Genomic DNA, 16230 nt, shown 5'->3' on the forward strand with positions numbered 1-16230 from the left:
CATCTTTTCCCTACCACCCAAGAACACAATTCGTTTCATGCAAGAAAACAATTTTCAGTGAAGCTTGTGCAAATACAGTGGTGCCTCAGGTTAAGTACTTAATTCGTTCCAGAGGTCCGTTCTTAACCTGAAACTGTTCTTAACCTGAAGCACCACCCTAGCTAATGGGGCCTCCCGCTGCTGCTGCGCCACCGGAACATGATTTCTGTTCTCATCTTGAAGCAAAGTTCTTAACCTGAGGTACTATTTCTGGGTTAGTGGAGTCTGTAACCTGAAGCGCATGTAACCCAAGGTACCAGCTGCAAAAAAATGGGAGAAAGATGGCCATGGGAAATGTGTGAGAGCCCCTCTCCACGTTTTTCAGGCAGAGAGGAAAAAGAATTATTTAACAACTTCTGATGGGGAGACTTGTGTCAGTCAAAAGTTCACATACTTGATGCAATAAAAAAACATTGCTTTAACTATTTTGTTTTCCTCCCTCCCTCTCCCTCTCTCTCTCTCTTTCTCTGGTGAGTTCAGGGTTAAGACTTTCCCTAGCAGTGTGTGTGCAAAGTGTGTGTGTGGGTGTTAAACTTTGTCCTCGATGCCACTTTGGCAAAATTTTGTGACTACTGCTGTTGCTGACTCTGCCAGTCCCGCCTCCCTCCTCCCCTCTCTTCCCTACCAGCTGAGCTGGGTATTTAAGTCTGCACAGAAGGTCTGGCTGAACACTTTCCAGACTCCAGAGGGAGAGAAGGTAAAGGAAGGTGAGAGCAAAGCAGAATAACTGGCAATCTTGTCTTGTTTTGAAGGTGTGTGGGGTTTGTGGGTTCTAATGTGCATTGTGGACTGGGACCAAGAGACCAAGGGGAAAGAGCTGTTTTCAATTTAAGGACATTTGGAGAAAAATCTGTTAATGTAGGGTTGTTTTTTGTGGTTTTTTTAATGGTATGGCATTCGGTGGGGACTGAGGAGATACAGTCTCATCGTTGGCTGGGCTGCGATTAATCCTGTGTGTGTCTCTCTTAAAGATTCCTGCTGGTGGAGGAAAATACCCACACCCACCCTCGAGCCACTCCATTACCTAATTTTGTCCCTTTTTTTAATGTCTCCATTTCTCAGAAGGGTCCAGAAAAGTTGGTGATCATGAAATTCCTTGCCCTGTTTTTCACAGCGGTCCTGCTGGGAGGTGAGTGATGGAATTGGAAGAGGTGGTTTGTCTTGAATAAAATCGGATGCACAGAATGAGCTAAGCACCCTTCGTCCCCTCTGTCCCAATGCTCCTTAAAGGCTAGTTCAAATGCGGCACAGACTTCTATACTCCGTGGGTGCAGAACTTCCACAAATGGTGGCAGTATACCTTGGTGAAGCAGATCAGAGCAGCTCTTAGTCTTATGCCATGGTTTGTTGGGAGAATATCGCTTCTCCACAAGTTGTGTGTGGCATGAGCTAATGTAAAGAGGGAAAGAGGGATGAAGGTAGACTAGACACATCAGAACATCAGGGTTGCGTTGTGGGGACGGCCAGAAATCCGAGCTAGCTTGACTTTTGTCCTTTTAAATTATGGGGATGTTGGCCACATGGGCTTTAAAACTCTGTCCTGCTCACTGTGCAATTGATGCTGCTTAATAAAAAAAAGAAATGGACACTTGTCCATCTAGCTCAGGGCTGTCTGCACTGGCTGGTAGCAGTGCCGGATTTACGTATAAGCTAAACAAGCTACAGCTTAGGGCCACACTCTCTTGGGGGCCCCAAAAAAATTAAAGGAAAAAAACCTGGATGTACATTTCCAAAATAAAAGATAAAAAACAAATAAAATAAAACCTACATACAGCAACAGTGTTTTGTGTTGTGTAGGCTCCTAGAATGTAAGTAATGGTCCCCACCTGCTAGCCTGCTCCCTAAAGTATCACTGGTTTGCTCATTTCTATATATAGGGTGCCTACATTCTGCATGTGCAAATGGCTTTAGATACCTGCTGGGTCCATAAATAGCATATATTCAACACAAAAAACAGTGACCATTTGTTGTTGACAAAGGACAGCTGGACATATAAAGGGCCCCATTACCTTCAGTAGCTTAGGGCCTCATCAAAATCCAGCTGGTAGCATCTCTCAGGGGCACAGAGTGCTTCACTTGTGCAGCTGTGTAATGTGTAGTATGTAATAAGGGAAGCGACCCATTGCTGATTGTGGAAGGAGAGAGCTGTAGAGTCCTTTGCCCCCTTCTCATTGCTTGGCAGCGTGGTGTAGTGGTTGGAGCATGAGACTAGGATTGGGGGGAAGAGCCAGGTTTAAATTCCTGCTCGGACAGGGTTGACTCTTGAGTCAGCCAGCCTCGCCTACCTTGCAGGATTGTTTTGAGGATAAAGAAGGGAGTTTTCAGAGGGCATGGGACGATAAACCTGCAAACAAATGGGAAGAAAATGCATCCTAAGGGGAAAGGTTGGGGCGGGCTTGGCTCCCCAGCAGTGGCGTAGCGTGGGGGGTGTAGCGGGGGCCGGCCACACCGGGTGCAACATCTGGGGTTAGGGTTAGGGGGCGCAAATCCACGGGTTAGGGGGCGCAAATTACTTGCCTTGCCCCGGGTGCTGACAACCCACGCTACGCCACTGCTCCCTAGAAGGGAAGGCTCTGTGGGGATCTGAGCTGACCACCCTAGGCTGAAGTAGTGTGCTGTTTGCCTACTCCGGCATGCAGGTGCCTCGTCAAGGTTAGTTTAGGACTTGTGTTTAACAACCGCAACCTTTGGCCCCATCAATGGGTTACCCTATCTAGGAATGCTGAGTTGTGAAAGTAATATGAGCCCTAAGAGCTGCTGGGATTAAGTAAGGACGTTAGTGCCATCGATTGATGAAACAAGGAAAGGAGGTTTATGGCACTTCCATCTGGGCTTGCGAAATGACCGGCATTTTGAAAACCAAAGCACTGGACAGTCACAAACTACATGCTCAAGCCCTTCCATCCCATTCCAGTCGCCAAGACACTAGCTAGCGAAGGGAAGAGGCGACAAGATGGCGGCACTTCCCCCTGCAACAGGAAGTACATTTCTAATTGGGGATGTGTCTCCAACAAAGCTATATTCAGAGGAGGCCCATTGAAATCAATGGACACATGCCTATTGTTTTTTAGTGGGTCTCCTCTGAGCAAGACTACGCTGCATAAATCCCTTCATGTTTTGCCTCCTTGCCCTCACTCGCAGGAGTGTGGCTTCGCTGATTCTAAGGGCCTCACTTTGTAAGTTGCTTGCGACCTGGTGGGACACCCCCATATTGACAGGCATCCCTCATTCAGTTTGGGGGGACGTGAGTTTGGCTTGTTTCTAGCTCCTTGAATGTTTTCCTCCTTTCCCTAATCCACGCAGGCTCCTTGGCCAACCCTGTCCCCGAAGAAGGGACAAAATCCAAATGGGAGGAGACGGTGGATGTCTTCAGGGATGTAGTGACCAGGATTGGGGATGCGGCTGATGATGCCACTGCTCAAATCAAGAGTTCGCAGCTCAGCAAGGAATTGGAGTGAGTGATTTTGCTTCTTCCTAGATGAGGCGCTAGATGAGGTGTGTTTTCTTTTATGACACGTGCTCAATTGGAGTTTTCACAGCCTCACTGCATGCTCCAAAAAGTCCAAGCTCACATTGCTCTTAAATCTCATAGAATGAAATAGATCTTAAGATGGGTGATATCTACCGTATTTTTTGCCCTATAAGACGCACTTTGCCCCCTCCAAAAATGGAGGGGAAATCTGTGTGCATCCTATGGGGCGAATGCAGGCTTTTGCTGAAGCTTGGAGAGCGAGAGGGGTCGGTGCGCACCGACCCCCCCCCTCTCTCCAGGCTTCAGGAAGCTATCCATAAGCCTGGGGAGCCTGCGGGAGTTCCCGCGGCTGGGGGGGGGAATAATTTTTATTCTTTATTCCCCCCCCCCAAAAAAACTAGGTGCGTCCTATGGGCCGGTGCGTCCTATAGGGCGAAAAATATGGTAATTATTAGAACCGAAACACATTTTGGGGAGTGGGGTGGAAATGAAGCTGTGTACCTTTACAGCACATTCAAAGCATGTTTCCTCACCCCCCCTCAAAGAATTCTGGGCAATGTAGTTTGATAAGTGCTCCTGGGAACTGTAACTCTGCGAGGGGTAAACTACTGTTCCCATAATTCTCTGAGGGAAAGAATGCATTTTGAATGTGCTTTAAAGGTATAAAACAAAAAAAATTCCTTCCAGTAGCACCTTAAAGACCAACTAAGTTAGTTCTTGGTATGAGCTTTCGTGTGCATGCACACTTCTTCAGATACCTTTCGTGCATGCACACGAAAGCTCATACCAAGAACTAACTTAGTTGGTCTTTAAAGTGCTACTGGAAGGAATTTTTTTGTTTTGACTATGGCAGACCAACACGGCTACCTATCTGTAACTTTAAAGGTATAGTATGTACACAGCCCATATCACACTTACATGGCAGGAATCCCAATCGGAATTGTACAATTTCTGAAGTTAAAAAAAGCCTGGATTTTAGAATCTTTTGTTTTTGTTTGTTTGGACATCAGCCCTTATAATTTTCAAATTTGTCAGGTCCTTTGCAAAATGTTGCTTTGGTTCTTGCATCCCTCATTTGTTCTGGAACCAACAGAGCTTTGAAATTTACTGGGGCCTGGCATTAAAGACTGGCGTTGTTAGATTGGCTCACACCCTGATGGGGCCACGACATCTTCCAGAGTGGTCCCTCATTACGTCCAGGCTCCTGCTGAAGGATGATTTAGGCTGTGCACACATTGGCAGCTTGAAACACAGTTGGATGTTCTTTTCCTCAATAATAATAATAATTTATTATTTATACGCCGTCCATATGTTTTCCCAGCCACTCTGGGCGGCTTCCAACAAAAGATTAAAAATACATTAAAACATCAGTCATTAAAAACTTCCCTAAAAGGGATGCCCTCAGATGTCTTCTAAACGTTGGATAGTTGTTTATTTCCTTGACATCTGATGGGAGGATGTTTCATAGGGTGGGTGCCACTACCAAGAAGGCCCTCTGCCTGGTTCCCTGTAACTTGGCTTCTCACAGTGAGGGAACCTCCAGAAGGCCCTTGGAGCTGGACCTCAATGTCTAGGCAGAACGATGCGGGTGGAGACGCTCCTTCAGGTATACTGGGCCGAGGCTGTTTAGGGCTTTAAAGGTCAGCACCAACGCTTTGAATTGTGCTGGTTTGCAGGGGGGAAATGCACCGAGACACAGTATTCCCTAAGAAACAACAGGATAGATATGGATTGTGGATAATCATCATGTAAACACTGCTTTTTAAACCAGCACTGGGGTCACACTGGATGCAGAGTAAACGAGTGTGTAGCCACCATTAGTCAGCTTAATTTGGTGATCTTTTTTCTGAGTAATAGTTGTTTAGAAAAAGAGTAGCATAAATCCCAGAACATGTCCACTTTCTCTGCGGTGCTGACTGTGGAAGATGTAAGTCACAAGCCGATGTGAGAGAGTGTAGCCAGGATAGACAGGGCTGGATTAACAGTTAAGCACAATAAGCACATCCTTAGGGCATCAAGGGAAGGGGCGGGCACCACAGAAATTTCCCTTTGCCAGATTTACCATATAGACCAGGGATGTCCAACAGGTCAATTGCGATTGATCTCTGGCTCCCTTTCCTTAGCATCGCAAAAACTGACTCCTGCTCCACCCCCTTGTCCCACTCTCCATTGTTTTTGGAAGATGGAGCTTTTTCTGTGCCGCTGTTTTCATCAATAGTGATCTTTTTGTGAGTGACCTTTGTTCCTTGCCTTTAGCCACCCCAAAAACAGAAGTCCCCCCCAAAAAGCTTTTTTTTAACCTCTAAGAAATGGGGTTCTCTCCTCCCTAAAGCTCAACCACTTTGAGCTGAACCCCCCAAAAACGGGGGGGGGGGGGGAGAACACTGCCAGTTTTTAATTCTGAAAGTAGATTGTAATCTCTTGAGAGCTGGCCACTCCTGATATAGACCATACGGTGCAGCTGAACAAAAGAAACATTATTCATACGAATATAGGAAAATAAACATTGTTTTCCATCTTACTGTAGGTTTCGTTTCATTTCAAAAAAATAAAATTTATTTCACACTTTATTACTGCTTATATTTTGAATTAGATATTTACAGGGATACCAAAATCTTTTAAGCGCTTAGGGTTTTCAGAGGTCTGAATCCAGCCCTGAGGATAGAGGAAGCGTCAGGTAGCCACTCTCACAGTTGGGAGACATTAAAGGGGGGAGCAAATGGCTGGTGATTTAAATGTGTTGTTTCCTGGAAGCTCTAATGGCTAGATTTTCCAACCACAAACACTTGGTTGGCACTTGTCAGTCGCAGGGGCTGAAGCTGAGACTGGCTGAGTGGTTGACAGCTTTTTGTTCATGGCTCAAACGGAGTCTGGTGACAGACGACCATTTTATCTCACATGTAAGTCAAATCTGACTTGGAGCCCCATCTATGCCTTCTATTTAAGGCTCTCTTATACCACTTTAACAGTCATGGAGAATCCTGGGAACTGTAGTTTGTAAAAGTGCTAGGACTGTGACTTCAATGCAACCATAATAATAATAATTCCTTATTTAAATGCCGTCCATCTGACTGGGTTACCCCAGCTGCTCTGGGCGGCTCCCAACAGAATATTAAAAACACAATAAAACATCAAACATTAAAAACTTCCCTAAGCAGGGCTGCCTTCAGATGTCTTCTAAAAGTTCATTAGTTTTTTATTTCCTTGACATCTGCTGGGAGGGCGTTCCACAGGGAAGGTGCCACCACCGAGAAGTCCCTCTGCCTGGTTCCCTGTAACCTCACTTCTCACAGTGAGGGAACCGCTAGAAGGCCCTCAAAGCTGGACCTCAGTGTCCGGGCAGAAGGATGGAGGTGGAGACGCTCCTTCAGGTATATAAGGTCAATGAGGCTGTTTAGGGCTTTAATCAGCACCAACACCTTGAACTGAGCTTGGAAATGTACTGGGAGACGATGTAAATCATCTAAAGACTGGTGTTATACGTTCCCGGCCGCCACTCCTAGTCACTAGTCCGGCAGCCGTGTTCTGGATTAGTTGGTAATTTCCAAGTCACCTTCAAAGGTAGCCCCACGTAGAGCACATTGCAGTAGTCCAAGCATGAGATATCCAGATGATCTGCAGGAGATAACCGTAGTCCAAGCAGGAGATAACCAGATGATCTGCAGTTGCCAGGTTTCTTTTGGGTTTTGCTAGTGAGGTATACGAGGGATTTAAATGTATGGTATGAATGTGGCGTCAGGGTGGCCAAATTCTCCTTGCCACTTAGCAGGCTGGTACAGGCACCCATGTTCCTCCAAGGTAGGCAAGCTCACCTCAGGATAGATTGGTTGTCTGCATGGCCTTTCCGTCTGGAGAGTTCTGAGGCCTGCGAGAATTATGGCGGCAGGGCCTAATGCTAGAAAATGACCAGGGTGACATGATTCTGACCCTTCCCTGCTACCTCCTCCTTCTCCACAGTGGCTTTATCACAGACACCATGGCGGAGCTGGACCTCTACACAGAGAACCTGCGCTCCAAGATAGGCCCCTACGCCCAGGATGCGCAACAGCGCCTGACGACCGAAATGTCGGCCTTGTCCGAGAAGCTGCGGACCGACATGGAGGAGACCAAGGGCAAGGTGGTCCAGTACACCAACGATGCGCGCCTGATGCTCAACCACAACATGGAGGTGCTGCGGTCCCAGTTCAACCTCTACATGCGCAAGATGAAGAAGCGCCTCACGAAGGATGTCGACGACCTGCAGAGGAAGTTCGAAGCCTACAGGGCGGAAGTGCAGACCAGCACAGATGAGAAGGTGGAAGCCGTGCGCCAGAGCCTGGAGCCCTATTTCTCCAAAATCCGCGAGAAGGGGCAGCAGCGTTTCCAGGCCCTGGCGCAGGCCATGGGCGAGCAAGGGAAGATGGTCCACGAGCAACTCAACAGCCGAGCTCAGGAGTTGAAGGACTCCTTTGACCAGACGGCCGAAAAGGTGCGCGAGTGGTTCGCCCCCTTGGTGGAGGACCTCACCACCCGGATCCAGGCCCTTGTGGAGAAAGTCAAGGAGGCTCAGGTGCAGGCACAGGCCTAAGGCCTGTGCTCCCAGGAAGAGCAACATGGCTGACCTCCGTTTCTATGGGAACCAAGATGGCTCTCTTTGGCTGGACAGGCATTGACGGTCCTTGCTGTATACTAACCTCACACCGCACAGCAGGTCCCCCTCCCTGTCCAGCTCTACTTGGCCAGAGTGCTGCCATTTTGGCCAATTAACATTCCACACACTTTTCTCTGGTGACCAGCACTTTCTAGGTCCTCCATTAATAACCGCTGTTGCACCTGCGAACCACTGACAAGAAAAGGGCGCTCTGCCCTGTTTCCCCGTTTTAACACCTCACACCCAAGACACGTGTCATTCCTTTCACCACAATTTCTTGGCTTTCCTGGTGTGTTTTTTTTCTTTCTTTCCCATTTTGACCTGTTAACTGAATAAAATGTACTTTGGATACAGGGGTCTCCCTTTCTTGTGATGGAGTTTCATGTCTCATTTTGCATTGCACAACAACCGATACACACACAGAGCAGGAGGAATAGGTAAACAGTAACTGAAACGGAATCGGTTATCCCGAATCAGCAGCATACCTTCGCAGCTCCACAGGGAGCATGAAATCATAAAGGGACCTCTGAGGGCAATCTAGTCCAGCCCCCTGCAATGCAGGATGTTTCTGAACACCCAGGTGCAAAAACTCAGGGTGATTTCTACTATGCCAGGTATATTCAAGTGGTTTCTTTCTTTTTGCCCATCCTGCCACAGACAGGCCCAGGCAAAAATGAATGCTATAAAATGATGCACTTGGGAACTTACTGGACTGTAGGCCCTGATGGAATTAGTTAGGATGGAGGTTAAAGAAAAAGAAGTTAAGTCTATTGTTTTCTGGGCCTGGAAGAAGGGGCTACCTGAATTGGAGAAGGGGCATAGATCTGATTTGCAAGGAGAAGGTGCCAGTTTTAATCCTTGGTATCTTCAAATAGGGCTGGAAGAGACTCCCGCCTGCTGCTGCCAGTCAGTGTAGACCAGGGGTCAGTAACCTTTTTCAGCCATGGGCCGGTCCACCATCCCTCAGACCATGTGGTGGGCTGGACTATATTTTTTTGGGGGGGATGAACGAATTCCTATGCGGCATAGGCTATGCCCCACAAATAATCCAGAGATGCATTTTAAATAAAAGCACACATTCTACTCATGTAAAAACACGCCGATTCCTGGACCGTCCAAAGGCCAGATTGAGAAGGCGATTGGGCCGCATCTGGCTCCCGGGCCTTAGGTTGCCTACCCATGATGTAGATAGTACAGTGGTACCTCGGGTTACATACGCTTCAGGTTACAGACACCGCTAACCCAGAAATAGTGCTTCAGGTTAAGAACTTTGCTTCAGGATGAGAACAGAAATCGTGCAGCAGCAGTGGGAGGCCCCATTAGCTAAAGTGGTGCTTCAGGTTAAGAACAGTTTCAGGTTAAGAATGGACCTCTGGAATGAATTAAGTTCTTAACCCGAAGTACCACTGTATGGAGTTTGATGGACCAATGGTTTGGTTCGGTATGAGGCAGCTCCCCTTGTTCCTGTGTGATGGCCCATATCTTTCTGTAAAAATGCCAACTTTGATCGCCTGATGGAGCCATGGGGCAGAGTCTAAGGCAGATCACTACTCAGGTCGCGTGGGAAGGCAGGTGTGATAACAATCCACACAGCTGCCATGTTGGCAAGTTGCTCTGCCACTGCCCTCACCCACCTACCTGCTTGTCTGAGCTCAGCACAGCATGTGACATGCAACTGTGAAGGTAATCCTCCACATGTATCTTTGCATACGTTGGCCAACCTGTCTGAGACTCCACAGCTGACCAGAGATGTTGTCTAATGTATTTCTTTTCTTTTTGAAAAGCCCAGCTTCAATTAAAAACATAATGCTCACCCTGCCAATTTCTGGCACTTGCACAATGAATTCTGGCAACTGGCCCAGAGTAAAAACAATCGGACTCTCTTATTTCTGGTTCATTGGCTGCCCTTTGGCTTTGAACTAGTTGTTCACAACAAGGATAGTACAGCAATCCCTTGGGGCTACTTAAAGGTGGCAATCCAATATGGCTGCCCCCACAATCCCTTGGGGAATTGTCCTCCCCTTCACTCACTGGAGCACCAGAGGCTATGAGTGATGACATATTATGCGTATGGGGTGTTAAGGGGAGGGGTAGCACCTCTGGTAGGGACGCAGGTGGCACTGTGGGTTAAACCACAGAGCCTAGGACTTACCAATCAGTAGGTCGGAGGTTCAAATCCCCGTGACGGGGTGAGTTCCCGTTGCTCGGTCCCTGCTCCTGCCAACCTAGCAGTTCGAAAGCACGTCAGTGCAAGTAGATAAATAGGTACCACTCCAGCAGGAAAGTAAACAGTGTTTCCGTGCGCTGCTCTGGTTCGCAGAAGCGGCTTAGTCATGCTGGCCATGTGACCTGGAAGCTGTACGCCGGCTCTCTCGGCCAATAAAGCGAGATGAGCGCTGCAACCCCAGAGTCGACCACGACTGGACCTAATGGTCAGGGGTCCCTTTAGCACCTCTGGTGGGGGACACATCATGCTCCTTCTGGGGTAGTTTGCCCCCTTTGGTCCGCACCCTGCATTCAATACTCACCTGTGGCTCCTAGAAGCTGTCAGCAGGCGACAGCAGCTACAACCGAGGAACGGATTTGACTGGCCTGCTAAACCAGGTGAGGGTAGCTGATGGGTCTCAAATGGTCAAGAAAGCAGTTACTGCACAGGCTGTAGAAGGAAGTGAGGGGCAGATGGGGCTCGTCCACCTAAGAAGGGCACCTATCTAGGAGAAGGAAAACTCAGATCCTAAATCTCCGCTGCCTTGGGAGAAGAAACGGATTAGGAGGAAACCCTACAAATACCTGGGGTGCAGTCCCTAAGACGGTTGGATGGTGCCTTGTACGACTCCTTACGGCCCAACTGGTGCCAAACATCTTGCTCTGCTTTCCTTTAGACCACATCAGTGAGACTGGGAGGGAAGTCTTGTTGTCTGGGCAAACCCGGACCTCCATCCACACTGCCCAGGATTTCACCCCAGGGAGGTCACTTCGGTGCTGCTAATACAGTGGTTTGACGTCACCCCCAGAGGCACACTCTAGTGTCTCTCGAGACAGACAAATGCCAAGGATCGTAAACTATTTCAATATGCTACAGTAGCAGCTAGGATCCTCATGGCTCAGAAGTGGAAATTACAGGAGACCCCAACAGTAATGCAGTGGCGGACTAAATTTTTTGAGTATACAGAATTAGCTAACATGACTTATAAAATTCGAGACCAAAAAGGGACAAAGTTTGAAGAAGAGTGGGGTAAATTTGTTGCATACATAAGAATTAACTGTAGAAGTCTAAAAAAATGTAGCAGGGTTAACATAAATCCTGTGATGTGTATAGAAGGTAAATAAGAATCTGCAAGAGAAGATATATACTAAGAAAACCGAAGCAGGGAAGGAAGGAAGTCTGGGCGTGAATATACACAGTGTAAATAAGGTGACGTAAAATGTTGACTGTAAAAGATTAAGTTTTATTTATATTTGTGAAAATTCAATAAAAAGCATTTTTTTTAAAAAGAGAGACAGACAAATGCCAACAACAGCAGACATGCATGCATACTCTCTGAACAATGACAACTTTTCAAATTCACATCAAGGGGGGGGGGAGAGAGAGAGAGAGAGAGAGAGAGAGAGAGAGAGAGAGAGAGAGAGAAGGGGCAATGGTTTACTAGGAACAGGTACCAGAAACTGGGATTTCGCCCTGTGTGTCTCATAGTGGTTGATATGCACGCACATGATACAAAGGGATGGTAATAAGACTTTCAGAGTCAAGCAGAGACATGTCCTTCAAGAGGCAGAACTTGCTTTGGGGAGCGTCGTGGCACCAGATCAGCCAGTGGTATCCAGAGTACCGTATTTTTCCGTGTATAAGACTAGATTCTTTCCCTAAAAAACAATGTCCAAAATTTTGGGGCGTCTTATGCATGGGGGCATCTTATAGGCCATCTCTTTCCCCCTCCTCATTTTCTCAAACCAGAGTCCCCAAAAATAGGGGGCGTCTTATACATGGGAGCATCTTATAGATGGAAAAATACAGTATTTAGAAACCACCCGTGTTTTATTTTAATGCACATTTCTTTGCGGACGGGGTGGAAAAACAAGTCCTTTTTAGGGAAGCTACCCATGCAGCTTGGCCCAAAGAAAAGAAACAAGTTGGGACAAGAAGCTGCCAAAGTATGACTGAGAACATAGAAGAATAGAAATACAGCCTGCATGATGTGAGAATATCCAGCCAGACACAAATGCGGCTCATTGGCCAGATGATGTGTGACAACCATTATTTGCAGCCCTCGAGAGGCGCTGGGGAGGTATCAGGCCTGGCTGGTGACATGTGTTTGGCTTTGTTATGTCCAAGAAAATGATCAAAGGGATCGAGCAACTCCCCATGAGAAAAGGCGGCAACATTTTTAGCTTAGGGAAAAGGCGAGTCAGCGGCAACATGCTAGAAGTTTATGAAAACCATGCATGGCACAAAAAACGAGTGGATAGAGGAAGGGTTTTTCTCGCTCTTTCGTAAAAGAAATAGAAAGAAAGAAAGAAAGAAAGAAAGAAAGAAAGAAAGAGAGAGAGAAAGAAAGAAAGAAAGAGAGAGAGAGAGAGAGAGAAAGAAAGAAAGAAAGAAAGAAAGAAAGAGAGAGAGAGAGAAAGAGAGAGAGAGAGAAAGAGAGAGAGAGAGAGAAAGAAAGAAAGAAAGAAAGAAAGAAAGAAAGAAAGAAAGAAAGAAAGAAAGAAAGGAAGGAAGGAAGGAAGGAAGGAATTCCCGGAGGAATTTAATAATAAATAAATAATATCTTTGGAAATCTGCACTCCTCCACATTTTGCAATGTAGTTCTCCAACCAAATAATGCAAAAAAAGCATGCATATTCGGGGAGGCACAAAGCTGTCATAAAAATGCACATTATTATTATTGAAAATAGCATACAAGAAACCATTGTATCAGGCAAAGCTGCTTGCAGAGAATGTGGATGATAGAAGAACCGTACACTAAAATCTTGGTGATTTTTTAAAAAATTGCAAACATTCCAAAATCTGGGGAACTGTATTTAAACTGGGGAGGGGGGCATAGTGTTATGTACTGAAGTTCTCACCCTGGGCCAGCAGGGGGATACTGTAGATAGTTATGCAAATAAGGGTTTGAAAGTGACATTCAGTGATTGGATAGTTTTAGAAAATCGTTACAGTTACATTGTACTGGAGCTCTATATAAGCAGGCTGACTGAACCCTTCAGTTCAGTTCTGTCCTGGCCTGTGAATAAACAAGAGCTGTTTGAAGAATCGCTGTGTCGTCTGATATGTTCACCCACAACTTAACACATAGAAACTCAGGGTCATATCCCGTGTTGAACATAAGAAGAGCCCTGCTTGATCAGGTTGACAGGATATCTAGTTCTCCAGCATTCTGTTCTCACAGTGGCCTTCCAAGTGCCCGTCAGAAACCTGCACCTCTCCTCCATGAATCTGTCCAATCATCTCTTATGCTGGTGGCCATCACTGCCTCCTGTGGCAGTAAGTTCCACAGTTTAACTGTGTGCTGTGTGAGGACTCATTTTCTTCTATCTGTCCTGAATCTCCCAGCATTCGGCTTCACTGGGGGCCCAACAAGTTCCCGTGTGATGAGAGAGCGAGAAAAGCTCCCCGCTGGCCACTTTCCGCAGGCCACACATCATTTTATAATTCTGAAATGGCGCATGCTGCCGTTAAACTTGCACAGACTTTTCTGTTTGTTTAGTGGAACCTCTCCTCCCTTCCTCAAGCACCCTCAAAATCTGCTCCAGACAGTTGAGGATTTGGGGTGGAGGAGAAGAGGGGGAACTCTCACGGCATGACTGGAATTTTCCTTGTGCAGTGTTGGTCTCCAAAACCAAGAGACTCGCCCATATTTAAGTGCATTCCAGCAAGTACAGTGGAAGGGACGCAGGTGGCGCTGTGGGTTAAACCACAAAGCCTAGGACTTGCTGACCAGAAGGTCGGCAGTTCGAATCCCCGCAACGAGGTGAGCTCCCATTGATGGGTCCCTGCTCCTGGCAACCTAGCAGTTCAAAAGCACGTCAAAGTGCAAGTAGATAAATAGGTACCGCTCTGGCAGGAAGGTAAACGCCGTTTCTGTGCACTGCTCTTGATTCACCAGAAGCGGCTTAGTCATGCTGGCTCCCTCGGCCAATAAAGCGAGAGGAGCGCCGCAACCCCAGAGTCGGCCACGACTGGACCTAATGGTCAGGGGTCCCTTTACCTTTACCTTTTAGCAAGTACAGTAGAACCTCTGGTTGCAAACGGGATCCATTCCAGAGGTCCGTTCACAACATGAAAAGCCTGCAACCTGAAGTGCCGTATCTGCGCTGATGTGCTTTGCGATTTGGTGCTTGTGCGCATGCGCAAAGCACGATTTAGTGTGTGATAGGAATTTTGAGGTCTTAGATATATGTTAAATGTTCATAAGTGTACCAAACAAGCACATTCATAGATCAGCACAGGAAGACCGACCTGGAACCATTTTGATTCCCAAACTGTCCCAATGTTTTCTCTGCAAGGTCAAAGGAAAATGGAAAAGCCTCCCCATTGTCTTTTCCTTCACAAATCCTGTCTTAAGGGTATGTCTGTGTTTCAATAGGGTGTGAGCCTGTGACATGGCCCAGGAACTAATCATTACAATCATTATCATTACAAAAAGATTGGCCAGGCTCCCCAGGCAATCCAATCAAGTAACCTGCCAGACAGGAGATAAACAAGGACAGGAGAAAAACAAGACTCAAATTTCTATTTTAGACCACCTTTTCTATGATGTAGGTATGATGTATCTGAGGGGTGGTCTTAACTTACACCCCTTCTGTGATGTATGTATGATGCTTCTGGGGGTGGTCTTGATCTACAGGGTGGCAATTTCAAAAGTCTTTATAAGGCCTTGCATGCCATTGTTCTGGGTCTCCCTCCTGCTCTCCTGCGGGTGAGGGGAGCACCCTGTTGCAACAGATCAATAAAGATCAAGCTTACTAGCTGCTTTGCTTCTCAATGTTCTCTGGTTATTTTCTGTTATTTTCTTCTACCAATAGGGAACCTATGTAAGGACTCTATATGGGCTCTTGGATACCCCATAAGGGGAAAAGGGCAGATTTTTGTTTACAACAAGTGCTTCTGTGAAAGCGCGAGCTGCGAAACTTGGAAGTAACACTTTCCGGTACAGTTGTACCTCAGGTTACAGACACTTCAGGTTACATACGCTTCAGGTTACATACTCCGCTAACCCAGAAATAGTATCTCGGGTTAAGAACTTTGCTTCAGGATGAGAACAGAAATTGTGCTCCGGCGGTGCGGCAGCAGCGGGAGGCCCCATTAGCTAAAGTGGTGCCTCAGGTTAAGAACAGTTTCAGGTTAAGAACGGACCTCCAGAATGAATTAAGTTCTTAACCTGAGGTACCACTGTACTTCCGGGTCACCGCGGGATGCAACATGAAAAAAGTAACATTAATCAAACGTAGGCGCTGTGGGTTAAACCACAGAGCCTAGGACTTGCCAATCAGAAGGTTGGTGGTTTGAATCCCCGCAACAGGGTGAGCTCCCGTTGCTCGGTCCCTGCTCCTGCCAACCTAGCAGTTCCAAAGCACGTCAAAGTGCAAGTAGATAAATAGGTACCGCTCTGGCGGGAAAGTAAACGGCGTTTCCGTGCGCTGCTCTGGTTTGCCAGAAGCGGCTTAGTCATGCTGGCCACATGACCTCTGTCCGCTGACACCCTCAGCCAATAAAGCGAGATGAGCGCCGCAACCCCAGAGTCGGCCATACTGGACCTAATGGTCAGGGGTCCCTTTCCCTTTAACATGAGGTATGATTGTAGCTTTATTCAACAGGCAGCTTTTCCCAGCAGGGAGGCAAATGGAAGCTTGAAAAAGCACCCCCTGCTAAAATAATCCCTGCGATAGGCAAAGGAACGAGGAGGAAATCGCAGGGGCCTCAAGGCACCTGTGCGTGAGAACTGCTGCAGGGCCATGTGACGCCACTGCCCCGTCCCATCCTGCTGACGCTGAGGAATGCCCGTGGGACTTTGCTCCCTGAGCAAATCCAGACCTCTATGCTTGTGGCAACTTTTCTTCCACGCTCTCTCCAAACTGCGGGGCCCCC

At 47.2% G+C, this 16230-nt stretch overlaps 1 protein-coding gene and 1 long non-coding RNA gene across 2 annotated transcripts; both read left to right on the forward strand.

The window, feature by feature from the left end:
* The first annotated feature begins 587 nt into the window (after positions 1-587).
* Positions 588-8492, forward strand: APOE (apolipoprotein E). Its single transcript, XM_083754224.1, has 4 exons — positions 588-746; positions 1102-1168; positions 3343-3493; positions 7469-8492. Exons 2-4 carry the CDS (start codon positions 1126-1128, stop codon positions 8076-8078), a joined length of 804 nt encoding a protein of 267 aa, XP_083610350.1. The 5' UTR covers positions 588-746; positions 1102-1125; the 3' UTR covers positions 8079-8492.
* On the forward strand, positions 3974-6188 carry LOC310851818. The gene is made up of 3 exons (XR_014567841.1): positions 3974-4171; positions 4397-5589; positions 5635-6188. It is a non-coding gene; the product is annotated as an uncharacterized lncRNA (long non-coding RNA).
* Positions 8493-16230: the final 7738 nt, after the last annotated feature.

This window comes from Podarcis gaigeae (genome assembly GCF_964106915.1).
Source record: "Podarcis gaigeae genome assembly, chromosome: 8".
NCBI lineage: Eukaryota > Metazoa > Chordata > Lepidosauria > Squamata > Lacertidae > Podarcis > Podarcis gaigeae.